General features: G+C 32.5%; 1 protein-coding gene across 7 annotated transcripts in view; it reads left to right on the forward strand.

Annotated features, from left to right (window-relative positions):
• Positions 1-15,898, forward strand: part of LOC148284094 (CUGBP Elav-like family member 1) — a 120,658-nt gene that overhangs the window by 102,689 nt on the left and 2,071 nt on the right. For 4 of the 7 annotated variants that reach the window (XM_088242684.1, XM_088242683.1, XM_088242682.1 and 1 more), the window contains 4 exons: positions 1,032-1,210; positions 9,873-10,179; positions 12,910-13,056; positions 15,090-15,215. In XM_088242684.1, the coding sequence (XP_088098810.1) occupies positions 1,032-1,210; positions 9,873-10,179; positions 12,910-13,056; positions 15,090-15,215 (759 nt within the window). Of the gene's footprint in view, positions 1-1,031; positions 1,211-9,872; positions 10,180-12,909; positions 13,057-13,299; positions 13,327-15,089; positions 15,216-15,898 lie in introns of all 7 variants that reach the window. The other 3 variants (XM_088242681.1, XM_088242680.1, XM_088242679.1) reach the window with 1 other exon arrangement.

Consider the following 15,898-nt stretch of genomic DNA (forward strand, 5'->3'; position numbering starts at 1 on the left):
TAATGAATAAAACAATCAACACAAAAGACATTGGTTTTATAATTATGGTTTATTGAGTTAAGATATTGGTCATCAATTACATGTAAACACAATATACGTATACAAATATTCTTTTTTGAAGTTTTTTTATTAAAAAAACAAGTTTAATTCAATTTCATCAAGTAACGTACGTATTCCAACAATTATACCTACAAGTTATTACAATTTTACATACAAAATTAACATAAAGAAATTCTAATTCCTTAGAACAGGCATTGCCCATATAGGAACCGATAGAACCGTACAAATATTTTGACATATTATTCTCGCCATAACATCGCAAACTATTTTGTAAAATTATGTACATATTTGTGTTGATAAAACAAATAAATAAATTTGGTTTTATGAATTCAGTTTACTCTTCATTAATAATAAGTGTTATTATATTCAACTTAAATGTTGTTTTCTCAAATAAAAAAAATCTATCTAAATGAGGTATCGAAGTTCCCTTTAGATATGTGTACGCCATATTCACTCAAACACATTTCTAAATACGATATATTATCAACAGTTCACTCAACTTTCAAATGTATCCTTTGCTTTCTATATGCGTACCAATAAGTTTCCATTTAAATCATTCAAATGTACGTGCTTACAAAAGCAAAAAAATGTATGTTTACACGGTTCTCCGATAGACACTAATACATTAACATAGGTTAATTAAACATTCTTCTTCTTTTTAGTTTTTTTTTTTGGCTTTTTTCACCCCTAACTGGCGTGTTCTAGCCAGTGTCGAGTTTGATATTAAACTTTCGAAAGCACTGTTATTGTTTTGATAGTCTGTTTATAATACATATTTTTGTATTATCTATGTACTCGTACATACTGTTGACATGGCCAGTAAAAAAATATATGGACAACCCATGTCGAATAAAGCTTCCAATGATACATATTCATCTATCTCTTGCACAACTACGAAGCAACTCATTTATGTGCCTTTTGAAAATATTATATAAATAGTTATACTGACTTTATTTTTCTCATCTTTGCAGAGCGGAAACTGTTCGTCGGTATGCTCAACAAGAAGCTAGGAGAGAATGAGGTCCGCGCCCTGTTCTCTGGTCACGGATCTATAGAGGAATGTACCGTCCTTCGAGATACTGCCGGCCAGAGTAAGGGCTGTGCGTTCGTCACGTTTACGTCAAAACAGGCGGCATTCGCAGCAATCAAGGTTAGTACATAATACTTCATTTATTTATTTACTTCACTGTTTTACAAATGTACAGAGGTTCATTTTTTAAGGTTCCGACTAGCTAGGAATTGCCAGTGTTTAGGCAGGACCTTTTTTTTACATGAATTTTTAATTTATTTGTCGATACGCCTAAAATTAAAAACAATAATTATAATATAAAAAAAGAAACTTTAAAAAAAATATACCGATAATATATTTTTTTTAAACTAAGTCATGTTAATTACAATGGCTACGCCACATTCACTCTACACATGTGTATACACATATATACATAGCATAGTTACAAGGATGAGGCGTTCGAATTTATTTGCTACCTACTGGTCCTTGGTTAAGATGTTGCATTGCCGACCGTGGGTACCGATATTGTCCCGACCCCAGAATAACAACTGAACTGATCGTGTGTGCATGTACTTTTTATATTCTCCCCGCGATCGCAAATAAGATTTTTACGATCAATTACTCATTTAATCCACTGTGTCGTGTAATTGTCAAGTGCCCCTCCTTCCTGACTACAAGATCTGATCTGATCTGAGCGACAGAAGTTCCAGACAATAGAGGTGCCAGAACCCAGAATGAGGCAGGTAATTGCATTCATTGTATTTAGGGTTCCGTGGCAAAGCAAATAAAGGTTAACGCATTCCGTGAACCAGCATTTCGACAGTTTATCTCCTAACAAGCAAGTGGCGCGATCATACAAAGTATAGGAAAACAACAATAAAAATGGAGATTATTTGAAAATTTAAACCGGCAAAATATGATGTCTTTAATTTTTTGTTGATACTAATGTAAGGAAGTGAAATAACACTTATGTGTGGAAGTGAAACATGGAACTGGTGGAGGAAGGGTGAAAGCAGAGTGAAGGCAGTCGGAATGCGATATTTTGACTTATGTGCAATAAATTTTATGACAGGGTTACGAATGACGAAATCAGAGAAAGTGCGAATCTAAGACTGGTATAATTGTTGACAAGGTTAAGAAAGGGTTACTGAGATGGTTTGATAATGCAAAATGAATGGATGACGAAAGAATGGTAAAACAGATATGCAAGAATAAATGTTTAAATAGGTCGTGGACGACCAAAAAAATTGTGGTATGATCAGATATACCCATATCTCAAATCTGGTCATATCAAAAGCAGACACAACCGATTGGCATGTGAGTACGTCATGATAGACGTGTGTGGTGGTCCATCTTCTCTGCCTACCCTTACCGGGAAATGGGGTGATGGTAGTAGTAGTTAATTATTGACAAACTAAAAGCCAGTCACATTTTAAAAACCAACATGAATAATTGTTACATTCTCGTCAAAATTCAATTCAAAGGTGGAATTAAAATAACATTAGTTCAAATTTGTTAGTGAAATTCCTTGATGAAAGCTTATTTTAAATTGTTATAGAAACAAATGACCAGAACTTTGGCACAACTAGTGACCGGTTTCATCACTTTGACGATATCTTTAAGACAGTCTAAAATATTGATATTATTTTATTTTTTATTTTGTTAAAGCCTGTGTATTAAGAATTTCAATTCACTACTACAAAATTGGACCCCGCGGCCTGTTGCGGTTGAAGTAAAAAATACAGCAAAATTAAAAATACGCTCCTATCATCATATGTAGCGGCTTATTGCAAAACCCCCTAAAACGATTTTATATGTTTTTGAGTTATGGATGAAAAACATGTTTAGTTTGTAAGTTCACATATAAAACCTGCTGTTTTTCATCAGCATATTCTTAAAAGACAATCATGTGATGTTCAAAACTTATTTTTTTGATACATTTTACAGATAATTAATTAAAAAATATTTTTAAATTGTTTTAAGGGACTTTGCGTTAACATTTGACTTTAGAGGCTTTTGAAATTGACATTGCTTGTTTTAGCTTGATTTCAATAGAATGAAGTTTTGGACGCCATATTGGATTTTACTTCAAATGATCATCTACAAGCGTTGTGATTGGTTGATTACAAATGTAAAAATCTAAAATTAGGGGGGGTCTGCAACTTATATCCTGCCTGTTTTAGGGTGTTTTGTAATTAAGGTCAATTTTCAACATGTAATAATCAATGTATTTAAGCGAGTTTTGCCAGAAATAAGAAGATAAGTATATAGCTAACAAAAATATCTATGTAACTCCATTTTAAACTCAATTTACTAAAAAAACCGTTTTAGGGGGTTTAGCAATTAGGCGCTACATATATTATTTTTTGGTTAAATAACAGAGTTTTAATCTTTATTTACGTGAGATTCTTCCATCCTTTCTGTCGGTGGTGCGTAGGTACTGTACTAACACACTAACAGTAAAGTTTTTTGTGAGTGTGCTTACAGTAGTGCGTACGCTTTTTTTTCGTTCAACTTTCTCATCGTAATAAAAACCATGTAGGTACTTACACATATTTCGATATAAATATGTATACACTTCATACGGCTAGTATTAAACACAGTCTTTTAACGCGAACATAAGCTACTGAAGGAGGTGTCGAAAATGCTTACTTTCGTTTACTTGACATTCCTTTTTGAAGACCAAATAAAGTGCCTAACTTAAAAGCAAACACAACATCTCATGGATCAGAAAATTTTCTTTCGACCTTTCCCATTTTTTTAACATTTTGGTGCTCATTTATAAATTTGGGAAAAACGGACAGGGTGGCAAAAAACGAAAGGGGCAGTGAAAGTAGCAGAGTTAATTTCAATAATAATCGCTGTATATGAAATTGAACATTTCAAAAGAGTAACTCGTTTGTTGATTAAAAACAATGCTTTTTTTATGAGTGTAACCGATAGAAAAACCCGCGGTCTTTAAAATGGTTTCTGGTATGTGGAGGAATGTACTTTTACTGTAAACTTTTTGTTTGTTTAAAAACACAACAGAAATCCTAGATAGTCTTTTGACTCCTTGCTCTTCTCAGGTAAAGATCTTAAAAAATAAATCTAATGGATATTAGTCCGCCTATGGTATACATAATCGCGGTCGCCTACCACACCTGTGGTGGTATTCTGAATCTTCTTAATATAAATATAGTGGTTAATTTGGGAAGTTTTATTTTTTGCATGCACCTAAACTTTGATTCATTTATGGCCACACTGATGATTAAACGTCAAGCGAATACGAACACGGGAAAATATTTATGAAAATTTTCATTTAGACCATTATTGCATTACCCAAAACACTTCATTATGTTGAATTGACCAAACCGTGTTAGTTTTTTTTCCGTTTTTTAAACAGTTTTATGCATCACCCGGCAATGTTTTGATATTACTAGATTTGAGTAAATACTCGATTATAGATTAAATGAACACAATCAAAAGGTTGATATCAATTGTTATATTTAGTCTAAATTATTGTCCTTAAAATATAGATTGATTAGAATGACAGCTGTCAAACTAATTTCATTAGTGATGGGAAATTACTGATCACTGATCAAATCGATTTTATACATACATACATACATGCATTTTTTTTTGCACCACAACAGGCCAGGAGGCCTAATTACAGTGGTGAATTACATCACAAAGTACCCAGGCTTGAGAAAAATCACATTTTAATTTTTGTGTTCTCACCGGGAATCGAACCCGGAACCTTCCGTGCGTGAGTGATTAGTTATTTCATGCAATCATGAAACTCTGTTTCCGAAAATTGATGTAAAAAACGCAAAAACAAGCCTATTATAGTGTTTTTAACACAATTATTCACCAAAAAATGATACATTTATAATTTTTTCATGAACAACATCAAATGAATTATTTTTTTGTTCGATCAATTTATCCCATCTCTAACGTTTTTGCAAAATGATGTAACCTTGTAAGAACGTCCTTAATAATAAGGTTTATTTTAGTTTTCTTTTAGTTTTAAAGCTGATTTTATATATTAATTTATTTATTTTATTTTTGCACCACAACAGGCCAGGAGGCCCAATTACAGCGGTGAATTACATCACAGAACACCCAGGCTTGAGAAAAATCACATTTAATTTTTGTGTTCTCACCGGGAATCGAACCCGGAACCCTCCGTCTGTGAGTCAAGCGTCTTGACCACTACACCACGGAGGCCGCCAATGTTGATTTATGTTTCAAGCATTGTTTAAAAAAAATCAATTAACACGCCAGATACAAATGATTTTTCGTGTGTCAATATAAATAACTCCTTTGACTTTACTACAAAGTTATGTCGTCACTTTTTCTGACAACTCTGATATGAACGTTCATACATTATTATTTTTGTGTTTTGGGTTAAATAAATTGTGAGAACAGAAAATTTCGATAAATAGGTATCCGAATATTGTTTTCCTGTCACTGTCTTGCAGATACCTCCCCGATACTGTGCGAAAAAGACAACTGCTTATCAGACCTTTTGTTAAAATAGACAAAATCGACGTTTCGCTGTCCCGTTTTCCGCACCTCAAAACTCAACCGATTTCGTAATTTTTTTAGACAAAGTATCAGAAAAAAAAATCTGTATCAGTACGTTTTGCGTTTTTCAAAAATAGTTATATTTGTATACCGTGCGCCCGAAGCGAACATATATATTTTTTTTAAAAGTTAAATATGAAAACATTTCTCCACAAAATTTATATTGATTTAGATTATACAATTAATTTTTCTAAATCCATTTCATATATTATTTTTATCGGTTGTCGTAGTACGTGATATTTCCCTATTCTATTAAAAATAATTATTTAATTTTGTTTGGGAGACATATTTACAACACAGACTATAAACTTACACAGACTCATAGAAATTGTTAGGAGTCAATAATTTTAGAGGGCAATAGTACTCTCCGATACCGTTGCTTAAATATTATAAAATTCACAAGTTAAATATTTTACAACACAATATTCCCATGGGCACAACATGCATAAATGCATAAAAATATTGATAAATGCATTTAAAAATACTATCTTAAATAACTATCAATAAGACTAAACTTCTTAGATTTTCACGGCCGTTAAGATGCACAATAAGTTTTTCTGGGTTATTATGCCGTGTGTCGTTCGTACTCTCTACCGACGTTTCGGATCGCGTTACAGCGTCCATCATCAGGGTTGATGTTATTTGTGTATGAATATGTGTTACGTTAGGTACTTAGAATTTATACCGTGTCGTAGTCGTTTTTGTGTGATGTTATGTATTTGGGACTTGTACCGTGTCGTAGTCGTTTAGATTAATATAATATGTACCATTATGTACTCTATTATTATATTAATCTAAACGACTACGACACGGTACAAGTCCCAAATACATAACATCACACAAAAACGACTACGACACGGTATAAATTCTAAGTACCTAACGTAACACATATTCATACACAAATAACATCAACCCTGATGATGGACGCTGTAACGCGATCCGAAACGTCGGTAGAGAGTACGAACGACACACGGCATAATAACCCAGAAAAACTTATTGTGTATCAATAAGACATTGTACTTTCAAAATTAAAATAATACATAATACATATTCGACATAATCCACTGAGTATATAATTAATGTATAAGTGGAGGCCTCCGTGGTGTAGTGGTCAACACGCTTGACTCACATGCGGAAGGTTCCGGGTTCGATTCCCGGTGAGAACACAAAAAAATAAAATGTGATTTTTCTCAAGCCTGGGTTTTCTGTGATGTAATTCACCACTGTAATTAGGCCCAATGGCCTGGTGTGGTGCAAAAATAAATAAACAAATAAACTTAGCTGTACAGTAATCGGTAATGCTGTAGGCCGCGTTGACACGGATAATAATGTTAATATATGTCGAAATGTGAGTTTTCGAAAACTGTTTATTTAACATTTTACCGCGTCTCACATTTCGCGAGGCGAACAAATCAATGTAAGCTGATTCCGACACATTCCATTTCGTAGTTCAGTGAATGCAGAGTAATGTGACATCCTCAGAATATACCTTTGAAGTTCTCGATTCTCGCGAATCGGATGCGCATAGCACATAACTGACGATTTACACCGCGCGACATATTATTAGTTTATTAATACCGACCTACCCAACTAAATCAAAACTATGTTTAAAAAAAAACTGCGTAGCAAGTAAAACGAAAATTCATCAACCGAATATCGGTCTAATTTGACGAAAGCCAAATGAGTAAAATTTCATATCTCTGATTTAAACGTATTTTTGAAGCACTAAAACAAAACGATTTTATTATTGTTTTAATTTTAATGAAATGTCTTCGTTTATTTATTTATTTATTAGTTTATACATACATTGTTACAAAAATGGCACAAAAAACACTTCCAAATTCTGCTTGTACTAGGAGTAGGCTCAGTATATGAAGGGTCGGCAAGCCAGAAATATTAGTATGCCTAATGTTGCAATCGGTTCCTATATGGGCAAATGCCTGTTCTAAGAAACCGATTTGTTGCGGCAAATATGGTTTTCGAATATGTTTCCCATAAATAAAAATAATATTGAAGAAATAGAAAAACAGTTATAGCCCAAAAGAGAGGAAAAGAAAAAAAATACAGTTTTCATTAAATGTAAAAATACAATTAAATATATAGCATACATACTACATACATACATATACATACATATACATACATATATACACACATATACATACATATACATATATATACACACATACATACACAATATATATGCACATGCAAAAATACAATAAATTCAATGGGATATCATAATATTTAGATGTTGATTTAGTTGTGATGTATTTACAATTTATTATTTAGTTACGTCTAGTTATAAATACATATTGAACTACTGCTTAAATATTTAAGCATATCTCACAAAAATAAAGCATTTTAGCGGTACTACCATACATTTCAACCGTGACTGATTCAGATGATTTAGCATTTTTTTTTAATTACTTAACCCTGCCGATGACACATCTTAAGCTCTGTAAATGCCTAGACTTTCATATTCTCGGGAACAGTTTAACTCTGTTGAAAAAATCTATATTAAGAGAGGGAAAGAAAAAATATCTTCCAAAACTTTCGGGATAAATTGTATTTATTTTTGAACCTATTATTATCTGAGAAAACACAAAAAAATCATTTTATTTTTATTTATTTTATTTAATTTAATTACTATAAACGCCCAGAGGGTTTTGACAAGTATGGTGCAAAGATAAAATATATAAAGAAAAAAACATTACATTTAGTACATTCAAATATATATTCCTACATATAACTAGTAAGAATGTAAAGATGACATGATATATGTATATAAATATTGTAAAACATTTAAATAATTCAATATACCCAGTAAGAAAAACTTTTTTTAAAGATACGCTAATAAATAATAAAAATCCGAATTGTTGCTATAAATACGCAGTTTTAAGCGGGTAGAAAAGAAAATTGTAAACAAATTATGAACATGCTTTTAACAAACGTGTACATAAATATACCACCAAAACTGAAGCATTTATTTTCTGATGTTTCGTATTAATAATAAGTCTTATGTCACAAGAGTATCTTAATAATGTACACTGGTAGATCAGCTTTTTCAAGTGCAATAGGTTTATTATATTAAAAGAGAACAGATTTTATTAGGTTTACAAGACGTATATCAAAACAAAATATGTGTCCTATAAAGGGAGGCAGAAGACCAAATTTCCTGTTTTACACAGATAATGCGTCAACAAACCATTTAAAACAATTTACAATACCTAGAATATGCGACTAATATAGCAATAGATTTACCGAGGCTGATATTTTTTATGACCATGTATGTACGTATGTAAATTTAGGTAAAAAATCATAGAAATATTGAGAGAAGAAGATATTTGATTAGCTTTATTATTATATACATATTTTTCATTTCTTATCTTTTACATTTCTTACCTTTTCCATTTGTTACATTTATCATAATTAAAATTATTGTGTGTAAATGAGTGTCCTATAGTAATGTCCAAAGAAATTGACATATTTGTGTACAAACTGTTTGTTTACCCAATAAAATAAATAAATAAATAAAGGGTCAATAGGACACACAGCATTGATTGTGTCTATATTTTACTGTTGTATTATCTTAAACCATCTAAAATAACTATGGAATGTAAGAATGTGTCAGTTTTCAACAAATTAAATAAATAAATGCATGCATCTATTTACATACAGGCGGGAATACAGGAAAATAGGTAAATAAATCAAATAATTCAAATAAAACTTATTTGCAGCCAACATGGCGTAATGGCTACGACGCTTGTCTAATGCGTGTAGGGTTCCGGGTTTCATTCCCGGCGATAACACAAAATATCAATGTTATTTATGATTATGTAGTAACATTTCATTTATCAAGCCTAGGTGTTCCGTGATGCAAATTTAACGCTGTAATTGTGAATTCTGTAATACATTTTTTTTATTTACTAAGGAAAAAAACAGCATTACTAAATATATACAATATTATATGAAGCACAAAAATACAATGAAAAAATCCAGTGAAGTTTGGAAAAAAAACATAAAAAATACTAATATAAAAATAATAATATGTGCATAGTTTATAAATATGAAAAATTACAATATAGTTTAATGATAATTAGATTTGAGTTAAAATTAGGACATTTGTGTATTACGTCTGTACTATTTTAAGACCAAATAATTATATTTTTCAATAATAATATGTGAGTGGTCGAGTGTTTGAATAATAATAATTATTATTTTAATTTTTCAGGCGCTCCACCACAGCCAGACGATGGACGGTTGCTCGGCGCCGCTGGTCGTGAAGTTCGCCGACACGCAGAAGGAGAAAGACCAGAAGCGGCTGCAGCAGATGCACGCCAATCTGTGGAACCTGGCGGGGGTGGGCGGCGGCGGCGGCGGGCTGCTGGTGCCGGCGGCGGCGAGCACGCCGCCCGCGGCGCACGCCTTCCTGCCGGCGCCGCCCGCGCACGCCGAGGCGGCCGTGTCGCCCGCCAGCGCGTCCTTGCAGCTCCTGCAACAGCTCCAAGCCGTGGGCCTCCAGCACCATTTGCTGCAAGGTATTGCGCTCTCCTGCACTTTTATCAACACAAGAAAATGCATCAACATAACACATCATCATCATCCATGTCCGCTCCCTAGATGTAGCATTCCACAATAGAGCCTCTCCTGTGCATCCTTCCAAGTCAGATTTGCGTCCTGTAGTTCTGACATGAATTGCCGACGAACAGCCAGCAGCGGACGTCCAGGACGTCGAGAATCTGATGTCTTGTAAAGCAGCCAACCGCGGTTAAAGCTCTCACGAAGCATCGCCTGTCCATGGCCCAGCCAACTGTATCGCCTCCGCCTGATGACAGTTGTCACTGAAATTAAATGCGTCTTTTTCAAATTCTTTTTTTTTTCATATATCGACAGGACGACACTGTTCTATCCCAGCTTCATGAACAGCTTAGACCGCGCAGGACAAAACAATGAATCTCTACAATGCAACGATGCACGTTATAAGCGAGTTCACCAAAAATTATGATTTATTTCATACCCAGCTGTATTTAAATGAGGAAGTTCAGTGCAACGGAAAATGAATTGGATGTAAAAAATGTTTTCTTACGCGCGGTAAAAATTAAAGCATTCAATTATATGGCGAAGTTTCTCGAAATCATATGAAAAAAAATATATTTTGATAAAAATAACCTTCTTTGAACCACGTCACTAGTTCTCCGAAATCAACCCATGATAGAATGTTGTGAAAATTTTCTGGTTAAACTGTTTTTCTGGTTTTCTGGAGAACTTGAGACTTCACAGTCGGAGTAATTTCAAAATCACAAAACTTTTTAAAATCATAGCCCTGATAATACGATACATAAAAATATAATATTTTTTTCTTAGTTTGATAGTCTATTAACAAATAAAAAAATGAACAAAAACCACTGAACTTCCTCGTGAGAACGAACCAAATAATGAAAAGGCATTTTTTGTGCCGAAATTTACGACATAAAAAATGTGCAGGAGCGACATGCACTCGGGAAGCATGTGGCTATTGTCCCTCTGTCTTGTATGTTCATGCACGTTCACACGAGGACAATAGGTCTGATGCTGGTACAGGACAATATTGTCGTGTCCTCGTGTGAATGCTACTTTCGGTAGTTGCATACATCCGCACGCATTTTTTAAATATATTAACAAATAACAACAGTTTTTTCAACAATCATTTGTAAAATATTATTTTGAGGGGTTGCATGTCACACGTCGTGTAACCTAACCTACACTGAGCTAACCTAACTTAACTCTCTCTCTAAAATATCCTAAATCTTCACCAATTTGCATAGCGACTAAACGTGGCCAGCTGTATTTTATAACTACACGTTAGTAGCTTTTTTACAATACAAAGCCGTTTTGTAATATAGCCAGCCAATACCTATGCATTATCTTCGCAAAGAAAATTCATGGTAAATATGAACATACTTCATTATGTAAATATGAAAATACATTTTAATTTTATTATTTAAAAAATAAATTGAATAAAATATTATTATTAAAAATATATATTAAATAATGCCGTACAACACGCACACACATCCTCTCACACCCACATACCTACACACTAAATCACACTTACGCTGAATTTAACGTAATATATTTTCACATACCATGGAGTAGTTCAATATTAAATATTTGTTTGTAATAAGCTCTACGTGTCCCTTCTATAAAATAAATCAATTTACCCATCTTAAAGTAGAACACATAAATATTAAAAATAACCTATCTATGTGTGTGGAATAGAACCAGGATCTTGAACGAGTGTTTTCGGCTCGTTGGCAAACCCAGGCGAAAATCCTAGTTGAAATAAATCCGCCTCATAATGTAGTGTTTGGCTCATTCCCATACCATTCTTAAAGTTCTGGGTTCGATTCCTGGAAGGATGGACATCAAATATTGTTTCAAAGGGTACTTCAATATTCCATTGATCCTAAACTGGCATCCGATCAAATGAACAAAAAATGACAAAGATTCACTGCAGTTAGAGCACCAATGGAAAAATTAGCATGTTTATTTTGTGTTCTAATAAAAAATAAAGGATATTATCAACAACAGCAAACAAGCGTCAACAAACTATTTTGAACAATCTACAATACCTTGAATATGCAACCAATATAACAATATATTTACCGAGGCTGATATTTTTTTATATAAAAAATTATAGAAGTTTTGAGAGAAGCAGAAATTTAACTTTATTATTATTTAAATACTTTTTCATTTCGTTTCTTTTACATTTATTATATTGAATATAATTAAGTGCAAACAATTTTTTTGGAGTGTGCATGAGTGCCTTACACTAATATACAAAGAAATTGGCAATATTTGTCTACATACTGTTTGTTTACCTAATAAAATAATATACGTAAATTTTTGTTCCTTTATACGCCCTTGTTTATTTACAAAAATACAAATTTATCATAAATGCTTAAAAACATTAATTTTTTCTACTTGTAAAACTACTGTATAAATATATATTTTTTTTATTTTGTAGAGTGACACTTTAATCCACTTAGTTTGATAGACTAATAACCGGTGTCATCGCTCTTAGTGTCACATTGTAATGAACTTGTAGAAATATAATATATATTTTTTAACTTACAAAAAAATAGGTAATGGAGATAGATTCATGTTTATTTTCAATCAATCGTCTCTGATCTGTAAATGTTTCTTTTAAAAATTGTCCCCATTGTGTCCTCCAGTTGCACGTTTTAGAATAACTAAATTTATGTATTCGATTACTGGTATGTTCACAGGACTGAGTGGGCAGACTGCGGACGCTGCCAGCTTATTAGCACCTATGTCCATGCAAAACTTGGTGACGCTGGCAGCAATCGCTCAACCACAAATCACAGCCGCTTCGCAAGCTCCTGCACAGCTCACTCCGCCTGCCACTTCATTATGTAACTAATATTTCTATCCTAACTTTACTCGCATAGTAATCAAATTAATATTGATATTAAAAACCTCTATTACAAAGAGAAAATTCAGTTTTACATTTATTCTTTTTAAATTAAATAACACGTAACTTTATCTCAAAGGTTATTAAACCAATTCGTAATCTTATTTGATTGATTAGGTATTTTAGAGGAAATATTTTTGAAACACTTTACCATTTTAAATTATTAATATCTCTCTTCACCTAGGTCTTCTCGGGAAGACAAATCTCACAGGTAAATGAATTATTATTAGACCTGATTTGCGTATGCTTGTATTTTGAATTCTTTTAAGGTTATTATGAATTTCAACTGCAGTAATAATTTTTACTAAATTTTCTTTAGTCTTTTGTAAAACTGACCAGACTTTCCGACTCACAATGCTTTTGTAGTAAATAATTATATTTTAAATGTTCTTATATTATGTTTCCATTTTTAGTAGGTAACTACCTACCTAACGCTAATCATTGTCACAAATCTTCTTGATGTACCTAATTGGTTTTAACCTTTGTACCGTTGTGTGTGTGTGTGTGTGTGGTTTTCTACCATTTTTGTCCAATAATTCAATTACTCGGTAATAAATAATAAAACCATTTCCAACAGGAATGTAATATATTTATCATTTTAAAATTACTCCATATAAATCTAACTTTTAAACTATTGTTCCATAATGTAAATACATAGAAAACTATATTTAAAACAACTATGTAAAATTTGCATGTGAACTATACAACTGATTAGAAATGCTTAGTATTTTATATATTTTAAAATAGGCAGTAATGTAAAATTGAACAGAAATAATTGACCAGCTTTTGAGTTACGCTTTTTATACTATGTAAGCAGTCTTGTTTACCTACTCATACATTTTAGTCTTACCGATTACTTATTAATGAGAAAGTATAATAATGTAAATATGACAGAATTCATTTAGAAAGAAAACTTCTTAGCAAAGCCTGCAAGCTCCTAACGTAACTGAACGTAACTAAATAATTACATATCGCACCTTTAGAATGAAAACGACTTAACTAAAAAAAACTTAAAATGAATTAAGATCATAAAACGACTTCAATGAACATTATCCATCTTTCTGCATTTAAAAAAATGCAACATTCGAGTGAAAATAGGACAAAACTGTTACATCGGTCTCTTTGTTACTCCGAGAATTTAGGTTACGTGTCAGTACGGAGGAAGGCAAGCGACGCTATTAGTGTTGTGTATATATCGCTGTGTGAAGGACGCAACGCAAACAAACATATAGTGACCGAAAGCCGGTTGAGTCAATTTTATTCCGATACAAATGGCAACTTTACTTTATTTTTTTAAATATTAAAACGACCAATTTAGCTTTGTGATTGTTTCGTTCCGACTTACTGATAATCTTAGTGACTGTGTTTGGTGACCTGATCTGACCTAATAAAAATTATGTCATTATCTTATTTAACAAAGTGTATTTGTTTGCTTGTTTTTTTTTTAATCTAATTATGACTCATTAAATAAATGTCTTGTTTGAACTTATAATAATTTATTTTTATTACGCCTTTCTTTCATAGATTCATAGCTGAATGACTTCCGTATAATTTTTAACTCAAAATTTGGTGCTAACTTCGAAAAATACGAAACAATCGTCGAAAGAATACGAAGGTGTCACAATTTACATTCTTCTTTTGCAGTTTTAAAAAAAGTAGATTTTTTTAGTCGAGTCGTTTTCGTCCTAAAGGTGCGATATCGTCACTTAACTAACAATGCCGTGTCATTTTTACAGGATGATGAAAAAACTGCTTATTTTATCGAATTCAAGAGGAATTAGACTTAATACTCGTAGCTATAGGACGATATGTATAAAGAAAAATATTGGAGGCTTTGGTTTTCTTGTAGATACATAAAAATTGTAAACATAAAATTTCTTGAACATGCAATTATTGTGCATTTAATTTGTACATATGTATGTAGGTATAAAAATAAATTTGGCTGTATTAACAACATACTGAAATCATTTTCAGGGTCCACAGCGGATTCCCTTAATTCGGCATATGCGGCACAGTTCGGGGCGAGCACATTCGCCGCTTCACCTCTTGGAACTGCTCTGGGAACAGCTGCTGCTGCAGCAGCCGGAAAGCAAATTGAAGGTGATATTTGCTTATATTGTATTATTTACTGTTTCTTAAGTCGTTATGATAGAATTTTAGGTTGTTCGACACCTGATATCGTCGGTGATACTGAAATACCGCATTACTATCAATTTACTTTTTTACAGGGGAACCTAAAAACTGGTCTATTAATGCCAGGTGGCCGGAGAAGTGACGTCCAAAGGTAAAAAATGTAGGTGCTTCATATTGAGGGGTATCCTAATCACCCCCATGTATGTTCCGCGATTTTGCGTAGTTTTCGAGTTATGATTTTTTAATGGGCTTTTGAAAATTTTCGACCTGGTCGGTTTTTAATTAATTTTTTTGATTTCATGAAGGTTTTTTCAGGATTTTTTTTTAAACTCTTATTTTTATTGTACTTTCACGCTTAAAATAATCAACTTCGTAACATTAATGAAAACTACAAAAGTTTTGACCTAAAATGCAGAATTTAAATTCGAGCAAGTCAAACATAAACTTTCAGCTTAAAATTTAAAAAGGCAATTTAGTTTCTGAGTAACTTTAAAAACTGCGCTAGACTCTAAGCTTTTGTAATAATACAATCAGCCTTTAAAGATACTGAGGAGGAAAATTCCTATGGATAATTAATTATGATAGAAAGTGTGTAAACTAACAAAAAATAACTGCTAAAGATAAAATGGCGACACGAGTAGTAGTAAACA

The sequence above is a fragment of the Micrasema longulum genome, unplaced genomic scaffold, assembly GCF_059751315.1.
Source record: "Micrasema longulum isolate JH-2025_06_02 unplaced genomic scaffold, ASM5975131v1 h1tg000155l, whole genome shotgun sequence".
Classification (NCBI taxonomy): domain Eukaryota; kingdom Metazoa; phylum Arthropoda; class Insecta; order Trichoptera; family Brachycentridae; genus Micrasema; species Micrasema longulum.